Source organism: Camelina sativa, chromosome 5 (assembly GCF_030686135.1).
Source record: "Camelina sativa cultivar CO46 ecotype springtype chromosome 5, ASM3068613v1".
In the NCBI taxonomy this organism is placed as follows: domain Eukaryota; kingdom Viridiplantae; phylum Streptophyta; class Magnoliopsida; order Brassicales; family Brassicaceae; genus Camelina; species Camelina sativa.
The window spans coordinates 25,760,315-25,775,546 of record NC_141884.1 but is presented as its reverse complement, the minus strand read 5'-3'; the positions used below and the strand labels follow the sequence as shown (position 1 = coordinate 25,775,546).

General features: G+C 43.7%; 1 protein-coding gene across 1 annotated transcript; it reads right to left on the bottom strand.

The window, feature by feature from the left end:
- Positions 1-69: 69 nt before the first annotated feature.
- On the bottom strand, positions 70-2,033 carry LOC147944360 (uncharacterized). The gene is made up of 4 exons (XM_087512555.1): positions 1,860-2,033; positions 1,478-1,555; positions 479-832; positions 70-378 (listed from the first exon to the last, which is right to left on the bottom strand). Exons 1-4 carry the CDS (start codon positions 2,031-2,033, stop codon positions 70-72), a joined length of 915 nt encoding a protein of 304 aa, XP_087368681.1.
- Positions 2,034-15,232: the final 13,199 nt, after the last annotated feature.

The window sequence follows — 15,232 nt, the reverse complement described above, 5'->3', positions numbered from 1 at the left end:
TACAAATGCAAATTGTTTATGACCTGTTTTAAGAAAAACATGTTCAGAAGAATCTTATTTTTACTAAAATTAGTCTGAGTAGAACCTTCCTGCAAACCAAGCTTGGATGCTTCTGCCACCTTCATCCTTCATTGTGCTACATCGGTTACGGACGTTTTTGTCTATCAGTGTCACCAGTTTCTCCGGCGATGATGCTGGTTCCCCGTGTCGTCTATCGTTCTGCTCTTTCCAAATTGAGTGTATCGTGTTTTGAAAGGTGTAACCCAACAAAAATCTTGTTGTTTTTTCCAACTCTGTACCGAGAATCAAAGTCATGACCTCTGACCATTCAAAGGCGAACTTGTTTGTGAGTAGCTCTTTGACCAAAGCCTCCCACACCTGTTTGGAAAAGGGACAAAGAAAAAAATAAGTGTTCTCTTGTCTCCAGTGGATGATTGCAAAGCACACAGCCTGTATTGGTATTTAAGTTCCATCTCGCCATTCTATCCCCTGTAGCTACTCTGTTCTTTGCTACCAACCATGTGATAAAAGCAAATTTAGGAGTCGCGTAAGGAAACCATATCGCACGGTGGTCCACCATAATCGGGTGAGCCGTACGTAATTGTTCCCAGGTGTCCTTAGTTTTAAACTGCTTGTGATAGCCACCATGTTTCCCTTTCCATAATGCAACATCGGGTTCGTTTGGTGAGCGGACAAGTTTTTGTTTCCTTATTTCCTCCTCCACCGCTGCAAGCAGAGTTTGTCTTGGACTGCGTCGTCTATCCATGTTCATAACGTCAGCCACAGAGCTTGACATAGGTATACCTAATGCGATACAACCATGGTCACCGATCTTATCATACAGACAACCCAGAGGAGACCAGTGATCAAACCAGAATGAAGTGGACTCCCCATTCTTCACTTCAATTTTAAATATTATAATGTGTTAAATAGTGTTATTTTTGGGAATTTATGGAATGTGTGCTATAAGTGTCCATAAAATTTGTTTTAGTGCTATTTTAGGTTATTTTTCTTTATATTTTATTATTAAATAAAATTATATTTCGGTTTATAAAAGAATGTTTAAGGTTTAGATTTTATTATGAAAACAGTATTAATAATGTTAGGGCTTATGAATTTATAATTAATATTTTGGTTTTTATTTATTTATTAAACTATAGTATGTTGATTTAATTCAATTACTTTAATTATTTAGATAGTACTAGTTATTTTTTCTTATTTACATAGATTACATTGCAAATTTTGATTGACTAATAAATAAAGGGAGAATGAAAGAAGTTCACCCTTAGTGATGAATCCAAGAATTGACAATTTTTTGCAAAACATCACTAAACATAAAATTATTATGATTTGTTGAAATCTTTAAATTCTTATCTTAAATTAAAAATGAATAATACAAATGATATTCACTGAGTCTCGGTCTAAATCCTTAAGCTAAGATTAACATCACTCGACCACCAAATTTTCTAAAACTTACCTGCATGGAATCAGAACTTATGTGAGCGAAAAATCGCTCAGCAAGACTACAAACCCGACGAACAAGTATCAACACAGTCTGATCCCGCACAGAAACATGTTCATGTCTTGGTACTAACCGCCATAAATTCCAAATTAATTACTTATAATAAATTAGATCACATCAGAAGCTATACTATCAGAACTATACTATTAAAACAGAACGACCAGGTATCCAGCAAGGCATCATCGATATGGTAATGAATTGATTCACATTTAACCACCTCTTTTATACAACATGAACCTTCTTAGCTTTCTAAGTTGATGGACATCCGGTGCAAACTAGGAATGATCACATATAGCTAAGGTATTATAATCAATGAAAATAAAAAAGACAAGTTTACAGTTCGCCCTAGCCGCTTCTCTCTCTGGCACGACAATCGAGACTCCTCTTCCCGGCGGCGTCGACTCAGTTCGGTGCCACTGGGCTGTTTTCCGTTAACCGCTGTTCTCTCCTCTCTTATCAAATCTGCCTTTGGACCGCTTTCGAATCCACAGGAGATTCTTCGGTTTGCCATGCTACTCCGGCCATGCTCCAGCTTCAACTCCTAATCGCCCTCTCTGCTTATCCGGTGGCTCGTCTCAACGAGGTGATTCTCTCGAGACTCCAGCCAGCCGATGACAGATCTGAGGTCTCTGGGCTCCATGTGTGTAATGCTCTTCGCCTCTCTTACCAGTTCCCCTTGATGTCAATCCCATCACCTCCTTCTTCCTTGGGTTCTTACCCCATCGCTAGGTGTTCTACTTGGTTGATGCTAGAAGTGAGTTCTGTCTTAACGCCGGAACTGCGCGAGATCTGGTCGTTAAAAGCTTCAACTATGGTGACCTTGTTTCCCCCTCCTGCATCCTTGGTCTCGTTAGTTTGGGTTTTGGCTATTTTCCCTTCTGATCTGCCGCTTTATCCATTGAAGATTTGCCTCACAAACCAGACCACTCTGCTTTATGTCGACCCTGTTTTTGGACTGAGTTTAGATGACTCACGCCCTCAATGCAGCTACCAGCCAAAGTTTCCGCTGTCCCCTCGATCCAGGTTTGAGCCCAAATCTCATATGCGAACCCTGGTAGATAGAGTATTTCGGCTAGTCTTGGTTACATGTTTAATTCTGAAGCCTATTAGTCCCTCTAGAAGTTTATCGAATCCACCTTGGTTAGGTCATTCTGCCTCTATTTTGGTTGGCCGCAAACAATCATATAGTTGTGTAATTGCCTTCCTAGAATGGTTAGGTAAATCCCTTTGTCAAGATCAGCTAGAAAGTGTATACCAAAAGCACACTGAACCCCTTAGTCTGTACCATCACCACTTGCCTCTTGTTTCTAACCTAGTGTCTATCTTAGTGCATCACAACAAAGCCGACAACAAGCTTTGTGTGGGAACCTTTAACCTCCATGGCTTTGAGGTTCATGTGAGGGAGGACCCACCTGCTCTGTTACGCCTTTGCTTTCCTCGCCCTAGGTTCAACCTTAAAACAATCCTATCTTTCAATCTCCTTCAATTTCCACTAGGGTGTAAGCTCGGGTATGTATTATTATCACAATGCAATATCGGCTACAAGCTTTGTGTGGGACTCCTTAACCTCCATGGCCTTTGGCTTCATGCGAGGGAAGACCCACCTGCTTTGTTACGATATTGCACTTATCACATTCGAGTCCCGGTTGTAGCTTTCATCCATGTTATGAGAATTGAGCCAGAAACTGCTTTAAATTTCGCTCAATATGTTTTGAACATTCTCTTATTGGCGAGAGCACCCTCCCTCAATCCACCTATGTTCCACCTTTGTCAACGCTCCGCTGCATCTTTTGCAAGAGTTATTGTTGATCACTTGGTGATCGAGGAAGTCGCGGAGCATGTCTTCAAATGCGTTTCCACCATGGTCCCAACAGATCTTTCAAGCTTTTCTAGCCTCCCAAAGTCTTGCACCTTCTTGGAAAACCAATATATTTATATGCTTTGTAACCTTGTTAAGCTTTGTAACCTTCTATGTTTTTCTATGTATGAACTCTCCTTTTTGAGGATCTAAGTTTAATGGAAACTTGTTTGACAAAAAAAAAAAGCTAAGGTATTACAATCATAGTTAATGAGAGAACATACTACTAAACATATATAAATCCATGATTGTAGTAATTGGAGATATGATGATTGAAGTGATTGGAGATATGATTACATTCTGATATGCCCTCTCAAGATGGAGGGGCTCTTGTCACTCTCCAGTATTGTTTGAGAAGTTCTGAAATGTGGCACGAGGAAGTGGTTTCGTTAGTATATCCGCCAGTTGATCCTTAGCCGAAACATGTGCTACTCTCAACGCACCAGACTGGACTTGGTTATGAATGAAATGATAATCCAGAGCTACATGCTTCATTGGTGAATGAAAAACCGGATTGGCACACAATTATGTGGTACCAACGTTGTCACAATACACGACCGGAGTTGTTGGTAGTTGGATGCCTAGTTCCCGAAGTAAAGAACATATCCAAGTGAGTTCAAAAGAAGTATTGGCGACAGACCTGTACTCGACTTCGGTGGAGGAGCGTGCAATACTCTTTTGTTTCTTCAAAGACCATGATATCAGATGCATCCCCAAATAAATAATATATCTGTTGGTTGAAAGATATGTATCATGATCACCTGTGCAATCTGCATCGGAGTAAGCATGTAAGGACATAGTATTGTCACGGCGAAGTAGAGTCCCATGATCAATGGTTCCAGCCAAATAACAAAGCACTCGCTTGACTGCCGTCCAGTGTTCAACAGTAGGAGCGTGCATAAATTGAGACAAACGATTAACAGCATAGGTCGTATCTAGTCGTGTTAAAGCCAAGTATTGAAGGCTTCCTACGACAGCTCTAGATTCAGTTGGATTAGAGAGTTTGTCACCAGAATGAAGAGTAAGTCGTGGTTTTTTAGCCATCGGTGTCGTGACAGACTTTGCCGCCAACATGTTTATCTTGGCCAATAAATGAAATATGTACTTGCATTGACTCATATGTAGTCCATCAACTCCTCGCTTGACCTCTATCCCCAAAAAATAATGAAGATCTTCATGATCCTTGACTGAAAACCGACTCCCAATAGCATGAAGGGTATGATTGAGTAACGCCGGATCATTACCAGTGATCAATATCATCGACATATACAAGCATATAAACAATGGATTTGCCCCGTCGAAGTATGAACAAGGAGGTATCTACCAAATAGTTTACAAAGCCATTTTGAAGAAGAAAGTTTTTCAATTCAATGTACCAGGCGCATGGTGCTTGCTTTAGAATGTAGAGAGCTTTCCGGAGATTACACACATGGTCTCGATGATCAGCATCAACGAACCCCGGTGGTTGCGTCATATATACGTCTTCCATGAGCGTGTCTTGGAGAAAGGCGTTGTTGACATCTAACTGCCGAATTGGCCAAGATCAATCCATGGCAACGCCAAGAGCAGTTCTTATGGTGGTAATCTTGATTACTGGACTGAAAGTTTCTGTGTAATCCAGACCTTGGCATTGATTATACCCTTTAGCAATGATTCTTTCTTTGCAGCGATTGATTGTGCCATCGGGATTGTATTTGGTCGTAAAAATCCATCGACAACCAACAATTGTAGTTGATGGTGGCAGTGGCAGAACAATATCACACGTATGATTGCGAATTTGGGCGTTAATCTTCAATGTCACTGCCGGCCTCCATCGGTCGTCTTGAAAGGCCTGATGAGCAGTACGCGGTTCATGTGTGGAGGTGGCAACGAGATACTTTTTATTTGGTTTGGATGCACCCGTTTTTGCACGAGTAGATATAGGATGTCGATTATTGGGATTGACATTGACGACAGGAGCAGCGGAGGCAGCATTCGACGAAGATGAGGACGAGGATTGTTAATTTTGGGACTGTGTTTGAGTCTGAGGCTCGGTAGTGGACTGTGTTTGGGCTTCAGTGGAAGATGAGTTTCAGTGGGCCTATGTGTGTGATGGACTATCAAAAGTGTTTATGGATGTTGTAGGAGTTGGACTTGTGTTTGAAAGAAGGCTTGGTTGCGGCCCATTATTATTTGGAGCAGTGGGCTCAGAGGAGGGAGAAACAGCAGATGAATCAGAGGAAGAGGACGATACCTCAGATGACGGAGAGGCAGGCAACGACGGCGAGGTGGATGATAGGTTGTCACGGTGAAGAGTTGAGCACGAGGGGTGTTGCACCGGAAGAGCCGCTGACACAGGGTTAACAAGATGAGGTAACCATAAATCAGGGGATGGAGATTTGATGGTAGAGAAAGCTGAAACATCAGATCCAGATGCAGCTGTAACATCCGCGAACCAAACTATGCGTTTTGGGGATGAGTGTCGACCAATGTTTTTAAACCCGACCCAGAAAGCAAACCGGAAAGCCTTACGGATCATCAGGTCCGACTGCGGATCAAATGTTTACTGAATTTCAATACATATTATTCTTATATATATATGTATATTTTGGTTTTATTAATTTTTTTTTTGACATTGGTTTTATTTTAAAACATAATTATAAATTTCCATACATAATTATGTAAAACCCAAACGAAAATAGAGATTGGTGTTTACAGGAAAACAAAAAAAACCAAGATTGGAAGGTGAAAAGAAAATCACAATAGAAATAAAAAAATAAACCATCTTCAGTTTAAAAATATATGTTGTCCCACATCGAAAGATGGAGGAAAAAGTACATAATTGCTATACTATATTAGTTGGTACCTGCATCACTATCTTTAAATTCGTCTAAGTTAAAATTTTAGTGCTTGGAATTAACCCAAACCGCTGGTTCAACCGCCCGTTAGCCGGTTTTAGCTGAGTTTTTACGGTTATATGCAGGGTTTTAAATGCTTGAGTTTTTAGCATAACCCTGACCGGGATACCTTCTGGTTCACGGTTAAATCGGTTCAACCGGCCGGTTCGATCCGGGTTTCAAAACATTGGTGTCGATCGACACCATTAATTTCTGGTTCGACTAGTTCGATTTAATTATCGATTTGGGTCGGTTTGGTTTAAGGAAAACCATTGAACCGAGATATTTAAAGGATTTGTCGAGAGAAGGGTTTTGGCAAGTTTTGTTTGTCGCCGTTTCATCGTTTTGAGAGAAAAAGAGAGAAAAGAAGCGTTCTTGAGTTTTTGGGAGAGTTTGGTGAGATTTCTTGGCTGTTCTTGGGAGATCAGAAGTTAGGAAGGTGCTACAAGCTTGCTAGGAGGGTTGGATTTGTTGTTGTTGGTTATAATCTTCCTATAGAGGGTGAGTGCATGACCATGGTTGATCTAAGCCTCAAATTTCCTTTGTCTTGCTTGTTTGGTGTTGTTTGTGGTGTTTTCTTGCTTGTTATGGTTGATATAGGGTTCTTACGGATTCATATGGCTTTGGGATTGAGTATTGGACGGATTGGAGGAGATGGGAAACGAGATTCGACTCTCGGCTTCGAGTGGTTCGTGATTGCAGAGTCAGTGTCGATCGAAACCAGTGAGCAGCATCGATTGACACTGTGGGGTAGTGTCGGTCGACACCAAGAGCTAGTGTCGGTCGACACTTGGCTGGTATCGGTCGACATCTCCCTTCCAGCGAGACGATACTTGCTTCTTGGTTTGTATGTTTTGTTTGTTGATTGTTTTGGACATTGTTATCTCCGTTGCTTGTGTGTATAGCCCAGTAGATGGGAAGATTGCCTCACTAAGTGTTTATCAAATACTCATGCATCTCAATTTGTGTTTGTGGTGCAGGTAAAGGCAAAGTGTGATAGTGGAATCAAGGCAATGAAGAGGAGGATGTTCTTGAGACTCGATAGGTTGTTGTTTGGCATTGCTAGGTTGCTAGAGTTGGGTCAATAGAACATTGATAGGTTGATGGTTCTATATTTTATGTTGTTTGGTTAATAGATATTTGTTATGCTATATTATTGGTTATTTGATTATTGGATATTTATTGGATATTGGTATTGTTTATTTTTCGCTGATTGGTTTAGTTGTGGTTAGGTGGCTAGTGGGTATGAGACCATTAGTTTAGAGTATTTATTATTATTACTATTGTTATATTTATTATTTATTAAAAAAAGAAAACGGGTCGGGTCGTTTCAGTTTGGTATCATATCCCTTACGGTTCTAGGTTTGGGTTCATTAGGTTTTGTGCTGTAGATGTTTGGGATTGCATGTCTTGATTGATTATGTGAGTTAGTCAATTGTGTGTGGCATGGAGTCCTAGTAAATCCTCTTCGAGCCTACAGTGTGATTCCACGGTGATTTTATGTTTCTGTGTTCTGTTTAAATTACTTGCTTAGCCTTCTGTTCATGGTAGTGTAGATGGTTAGAGAGGATGCTGTTGCTGGTTGTGGTCGTGGACGTGGACGTGGTCGTGGATGCAGACGTGGTCGTGGTAGGGGCAGAGGCCCAGCAGTTAGTGATACTGTGGACCAGAGAGTGACAGTTGAGGGTGTTGGCGAGTCGCAGGATATCCAGGAGGATTCCATGAGTGTGACCGGAGGGGGCAGTGTTGGCGCTCGAGTGGCCGGTGATGCTAGGATTCCGGTGTGGGAGTTCCAGCACGTGGAGTCCCTGGAGTTGACTTTGCTGACTTGTTAGCACGGGGATTGGAGCGGTTATCGGTAGTGGCACCGGCTCAGGCTCAGGTAGTGCCACCAGTGGTGGCGGAGGAGCGGTAGCCTGTGGCTGCAGATGAGGGAACTCATTCCCGTTATGTGTCTATGCTAAGGGAGATGTGTAACATTGATACTACGCGGTTTTCGGGTGGTATGGATCCTACTGCTGCAGATGCGTGGAGGATGAGTGTGGAACGTAACATCCAGACTCTTTAATGTCTTGAGAAGTTTTGGATGGACATGATGCTGAGCCTTCCTAGGCTGAACTGTTGGTGATCCTCATGGGTCCACAATCTGATTGGTGATCCTCAGGTGTGGTGGAGATCAGTGGCTGCTAGGAGAGTAAAGAGGGAGATGACTTGGACTGACTTTGTGGAGGAGTTCAACCGCAAGTACTTTCCGAGAGAGGCATTAGACGGGTTGAAGGTGCAGTTCCTTCAGTTATCTCAGGGGACACGGTCAGTGCGGGAGCTGGACTTGGAGTTCAGTAGACTTCAGTCTTATGGGGGTCGGGCTATGGAGTCTAAGGAGGCCCAAATCAGGAGGTTTATGAGGGATCTTCGTGATGACTTGAGGGTCCATTGCAGAGGGCGGAGTTATGCTACGCACACAGAGCTGATTGAGACTACAGTAGAGATTGAGGAGGATATCCGAGCACAGACAATGGCGGTTAGTCCAACAGTTCAGCCTAGGAAGGCTCAGCATCATGGAGGTTCTAGCAAGGGTGGCAAGCCTGTGCAGGGAACCAAGAGGAAGTGGGAGGCTACGTAGAGGCCGAGTGGTGCAGGGTGCTTTGGGTGCAGAAGCATGGATCACAAGGTAGCTAGCTTTCCCTAGAAGAGTGCTCTGACGGCAGCGGTTCGTGTATGCTATCATTGTAGGGAGCCTAGACACATCAAGCCCAAGTGTCCCAAGTTGCAGTAGATGGCAGTGGCAGCGGTACAACATGTGGTGCATCCTGGAGTGCAGCAGGTAGCACGGATTGAGCAGGCACCACGGGTGTACACGACGGTCGAGACTGGTGGAACCAGTGCCGAGGCGATCACATGTATAATTTTTGGTACTTCATCTTTGTGAATTTCAGTAGGTTCACAATTTATGTTTTGCCTGTGATAAAGTGTTAGGTTCTCAACACATGAGGTTTGTGTAGGGACCTTGTTGGTGGGCGGGTTTAAGTCCCATGTTATGTATGATTCTGGAGCTACTCATAGCTTCATTACTCCGGAATGTGCAGAATGTGCAGAGAGTGCTGATGTTAGAGGAGATCTCGGGGAGCGTACAAGAGTAGTCAGAGTTGCGGGAGGCAAGTTTCCGAGAGTCATTGGACGAGCTAGGGGAGTTGATATTCAGATCGCAGGTGAGTCGTGGCCAACAGATTTGCTTATCAGTCCAGTGGAGTTGTATGATGTCATTCTCGGGATGGACTGGTTACATCAGCATATGGTTCATTTGGATTGCCATCGGGGTAGAGTGGAGTTTGAAAGTCCAGGAGGGAAGTTGGTTTTTCAGGGAATTAGACCGACTTCGGGGAGTCTCGTGATCTCGGCCATGCAGGCTGGGAAGATGAACGAGAAGGGTCAAGAGGCTTATTTGGTTACTATATCAATGCCAGAGTCAGTGGGGCAGTCTACGGTTAACCGTATTCAGGTTGTTGAGGAGTTTGAGGATGTGTTCCATTCATCGCAGGGGTTACCACCATCTCGGTCTGATCCTTTCATGATTGAACTGGAACTGGGGATGACACCGTTCTCCAAGGCTCCTTACAGAATGGCTGCAACAACGATGGCAGAGCTAAAGAAGCAGTTTGAGGATTTGTTGAGCAAGGGATTCATCTGTCCTAGTGTATCACCGTGGGGAGCGCCGGTGTTATTTGTTAAGGAGAAAGATGGGAGTTTTCGCTTGTGTATTGATTATTGGGGTTTGAACCGGGTCACTGTATAGAACAAGTACCCTCTTCCCAAGATGGATGAGTTGTTGGATCAGTTGAGGGGTGCTACTTGGTTCTCCAAGATAGATCTGGCGTCGGGTTATCATCAGATACCGATAGATAAGTCAGATGTGAGGAAGACTGCATTCAGGACGAGGTATGGACATTATGAGTTCGTGGTGATGCCTTTTGGTTTGACTAACACGCCAGCAGCATTTATGAGATTGATGAACATCGTGTTTCAGGAGTTTCTAGACGTGTCTGTCATCATTTTCATCGACGACATCCTGGTATATTCTAAGAGCCCTAAGGAGCATGCAGTGCATTTGAGAGCAGTTCTGGAGAAGTTTCGGGAACAGAAGTTGTTTGCTAAGTTGAGCAAGTGCAGTTTTTGGCAGCGTGAGATAGGTTTTCTGGGTCATATTGTTTCTGTAGAGGGAATTTCTGTAGATCTAGAGAAATTCAGGCTATCAGGGATTGGCCTAGACCGCAGAATGCAACAGAGATCAGGAGTTTCCTTGGTTAGGCAGGTTACTACAGGAGGTTTGTGCAGGGCTTTGCGAGATGGCTGTTGTAGTTTTTGCCCTGAAGATTTGGAGATCTTATCTTTATGGTGCAAAAGTACAGGTGTTTACAGATCATAAGAGCCTGAAGTATATATTCACTCAGTCCGAGCTGAACTTGAGGCAGAGGTGGTTGATGGAGCTGGTGGCGGATTATGATTTGGAGATAGCCTACCACCCTGGTAAGGCTAACTTGGTTGCAGATGCTCTGAGTCGGAAGAGAACAGCTTCGACTCAGGAGAAGGACATGGAGTCTCTGATAGGAGAGATTAGTGCATTGAGGTTGTGTGTTGTTTCTTAGGAGCCATTGGGTTTGGAGGCGGCGGATAGAGCAGATCTTCTGAGCAGGGTGCGGTTGGGTCAGCAGAAGGATTTGGGGCTTGTGAATGCCTCAAAGGATGTTGATTCATAGTATCAAGTCTCAACTAATGGTACTATTCTGGTGCACGGGCGGAATTGTGTGCCCAAGGATGAGGAGTTGAGGCAGGAGATCCTGAAGGAGGCTCACGCGAGCAGGTTTTCTATTCATCCAGGAGCAACTAAGATGTACTGTGATCTCAAGAGGTACTATCACTGGGTCGGGATGAAGAAGGATGTAGGTAGTTGGGTCGCGAGGTGCGATGTGTGTCAGCTAGTGAAGGCTGAGCATCAAGTTCCAGGCGGGTTGCTGAAGAGTCTTTTCATTCTAGAGTGGAAGTGGGATATGATCACGTTGTACTTCATGGTAGGATTGCCAGTGTCTCGGACTTTTGATGCTATTTGGGTCATTGTGGACCGGTTGACTAAGTCGGCATATTTTCTGGCCATTAAGAAGACTGATGGAGCAGCGGTCTTGGCTAAGAAATATGTGAAGGAGATAGTCAGGTTGCATGGGGTGCTAGCGAGTATTGTGTCTGATGGGGATTCTAAGTTCACTTCGGTGTTCTAGAGGGCATTTCAGGCAGAGATGGGCACTAAGGTGCATATGAGTATAACTTATCATCCCCAGACCGATAGACAGTCAGAGAGGGCGATCCAGACTCTGAAGGATTTGCTGAGGATGTGTGTGTTGGATTGGGGTGGTCATTGGGCAGATCACCTAAACCTGGTAGAGTTTGCTTACATCAACAGTTATCTGGCGAGTATTGGGATGGCTCCTTATGTGGCTTTGTATGGGAAGCCATGTCGTACACCATTATGCTGGACTCAGGTAGGGGAGAGGGGCATATATGGTGCTAGTTTTGTTCAGGAGACCTCAGATAAGATTCGGCTTCTTAAGCTAAATATGAAGGCAGCTCAGGATCGACAGAGGAGTTATGCCGACAAGAGGAGGAGAGATCTTGAGTTTCAGGTGGGAGATAGAGTTCTCGGGAGGAGGATCAAGGAACTTCGGAAGAAGAAGATTTCTTTGATGAGAGTCCTTTGGGAATGTGATGGTGTTGAGGAGAAGACTTGGGAGCCAAAGGCGAGGATGAAGGCAAGGTTTAACAAGTGGTATGAGAAGCAAACCGGGACTTGAGCTTGTCTAGCCTGGTCCCATCTATTGTCCGTGGCTGGAGCGGAAATGGAGTATTCCAGCCCATCTCTCTTGTTTACTTGGTCGCTTAGGGGTGGTTGGTTGTGCGACTAAGTAACAAGATGAGATGGTGTTCGAGGTACGAAAATTCCGTGAGGCGGTGGTCTTGAGGGAATGTTTCCTGAAATAGAAGTTTCTAAAAGTGGAAAGTTTCCAAAAGTGAAAATTTCTAAAAATGGAAAGTATTATGGGAGCTAGAATTTGTCCATTTTTAGTGGTTGTGAGCCTTAGAGGGGCTGGTGTGGCCTTCGTGGCGGACTTTTGAGTTAGTGTGCCCGTGTGTGGTGGTCTTTTGAGACATTGTATAGCCAATTGTGTGGCCTTTGTGGCAGGCCGTTTCGCCAATGTGATGTTTAGGCTGTCCTTCGACATGTGTGGTCTTCGTGATGGTCCTTCGGGACATGTGGCCTGTTTAGGCAATCCTTCGGGATGAGTGGTCTTTGTGACGGTCCTTCGGGATGTATGGTTTTCGTGACGGTCCTTCGGGACAAGTGGTCTTAGTGACGGTCTTTCGGGACAAGTGGTCTTCGTGACGGTCCTTCGGGACAAGTGGTCTTCGTGATGGTCTTTCGGGACAAGTGGTCTTCGTGACGGTCCTTCAGGACAAGTGGTCTTTGTGACGGTCCTGTTGAGGAAATTTGTTTGGCCTTTGTGGCGGTCCTGTTTAGGACATTTGTTTGGCCTTGGTGGCGGTCCTGTGTAAGACATTTTTTAGCTTTTGTGGCGGCCCTTGTGGCATGAATATGATCCTTGTCTGGTCAGGTATTCCAGTGAGGGGATATGTGGTTGGTAGGACATTGTGTTGTCTTACGCGAGCCACGGGAAGGAAACCTGGTTAGGGATAGAACTCAGCCGTGTTCAGAATTGTCTGCTCGCAGCTCTTGGGGAACTTTAGTTCTCCTAGTACCGCCATATTCAGAGACTTTGTGGCTGGAGAGTATGATTGGTATATCGACTTCGGATGAAGATCCGGTGGTTCGCTGTAGGGTGGCTACCCGGGAGACGAATATTAGAATTCCTTATATATTATGGCATGTCGGCTTAGGCCCGATGAGGAGCCAACATTATGGCATGCAGGCTTAGGCCTGATGAGGAGCCAATAAAAACTCAAGGTTAAGACCTATGAGTAAAGAAAAGTCCATAAGTCGAGAGTAAATAATGCCTGGAACGTGAGTCTATCACCTAGAGGTGACCTTCTTAGATCGGTCGGAGGAGTGCGGACAGTGGAGACAGTTTCACGTGAGTCCTTGTCTGATGGTTGTTCGAGATTCGAGGAAGAATCTATGTTGGTGGTGGAGAATTGTAACATCCGCGAACCAAAACAATGCGTTTTGGGGATGGGTGTCGATCAACACCAAGGGTAGTGTCGATCGACACCATTAATTTCTGGTTCGACCAGTTCAATTTAATTATCGATTGGGGTCGGTTTGGTTTAAGGAAAACCATTGAACCGAGAGATTTAAAGGATTTCTCGCAGAAGGGTTTTGGCAAGTTTTGTTTGTCGCGGTTTCATCGTTTTGAGAGAAAAAGAGAGAAAAGAAGCGTTCTTGAGTTTTTGGGAGAGTTTGGTGAGATTTCTTGGCTGTTCTTTGGAGATCAGAAGCTAGGAAGGTGCTAGAAGCTTGCTAGGAGGGTTGGATTCGTTGCTGTTGGTCAGAATCTTCCTGCAGAGAGGTGAATGCATGACCATGACTGATCTAAGCCTGAGATTTCCTTTGTCTTGCTTGTTTGGTGTTGTTTGTGGTGTTTTCTTGCTTGTTATGGTTGCTATAGGGTTCCTACGGATTCATATGGCTATGGAATTGAGTATTGGTCAGATTGGAGGAGATGGGAAGCGAGATTCGACTTTCGGCTTTGAGTGGTTCGCGATTGCAGAGTCAGTGTCGATTGACACTAGTGAGCAGCATCGATCGACACTGTGGGGTAGTGACGGTCGACACCAAGAGCCAGTGTCGGTCGACACCTCCCTTCAATCGAGACGATACTTGCTTCCTGGTTTCTATGTTTTGTTTGTTGATTGTTTTGTACATTGGTATCTCAGTTGCTTGTGTGTATAGTCTAGTAGATGGGAGGATTGCCTCACTGAGTGGTTATCAAATACTTATGCATCTCAATTTGTGTTTGTGGTGCAGGTAAAGGCAAAGTGTGATCGTGAAATCAAGGCAATGAAGAGGTGGATGTTCTAGGGACTCGATTGGTTGTTGTCTGGCATTGCAAGATTGCTAGAGTTGGGTCAATAGAACAGTGCTAGGTTGCTGGTTCTATGTTTTATGTTGTTTGGTTAATGGATATTTGTTATGCTATATTATTGGTTATTTTATTTTTAGATATTTATTGGATATTGGTATTGTTTATTTTCCGCTGATTGGTTTGGTTGTGGTTAGGTGGCTAGTGGATATGGAATCACTAGTTTAGAGTATTTATTATTATTATTATTATTATTATGATTATTATTATTATTATTATTATTATTATTATTTTATTTATTATATATTAAAAAAACGTGTTGGGTCGTTTCAGCAGCAAAGGAATATGAATGTTCATTAAATATCACATGTCGGGAGGCATAAATTCGACCAGTGGGTATATGAAGACACAAATAAGCACTTTGTGTAAGAGAGTATCCAACAAACACACAATGACTGGAACGGCCAGCTTGCTTGTGAGGATTGTATTGTCGCAACCATGGAAAACAAGATCAGCCGAAGACTCGGAGTTTGGCATAATTTGGAGACGTCCCAAACAACATCTGATATGGAGACTGTAGCGACAACACCGGTGTAGGAAGACGGTTAATTAGGTAGACCGTCGCTGCAAAAGCATAAGGCTAATACTCATTTAGAACAGATGCCCGAGAGAGTAGAGTAAGTCCAGTCTCGACAATGTGTCGATGTTTCCGTTCGGACATTCCATTGTGTTCTAGTGTATGAGGAGGAGAGGTGAGATAGAAGATTCCATGAGTGGAAAAGTAACCTCGCAGGACAATAAACTCCACTCCATTATCAGAGTAGAATGTTCTGATCTTTGTGTTAAAACCAAATTCTTAAAGGCTATGCATGTTTCTTTGACTTGGGATTTT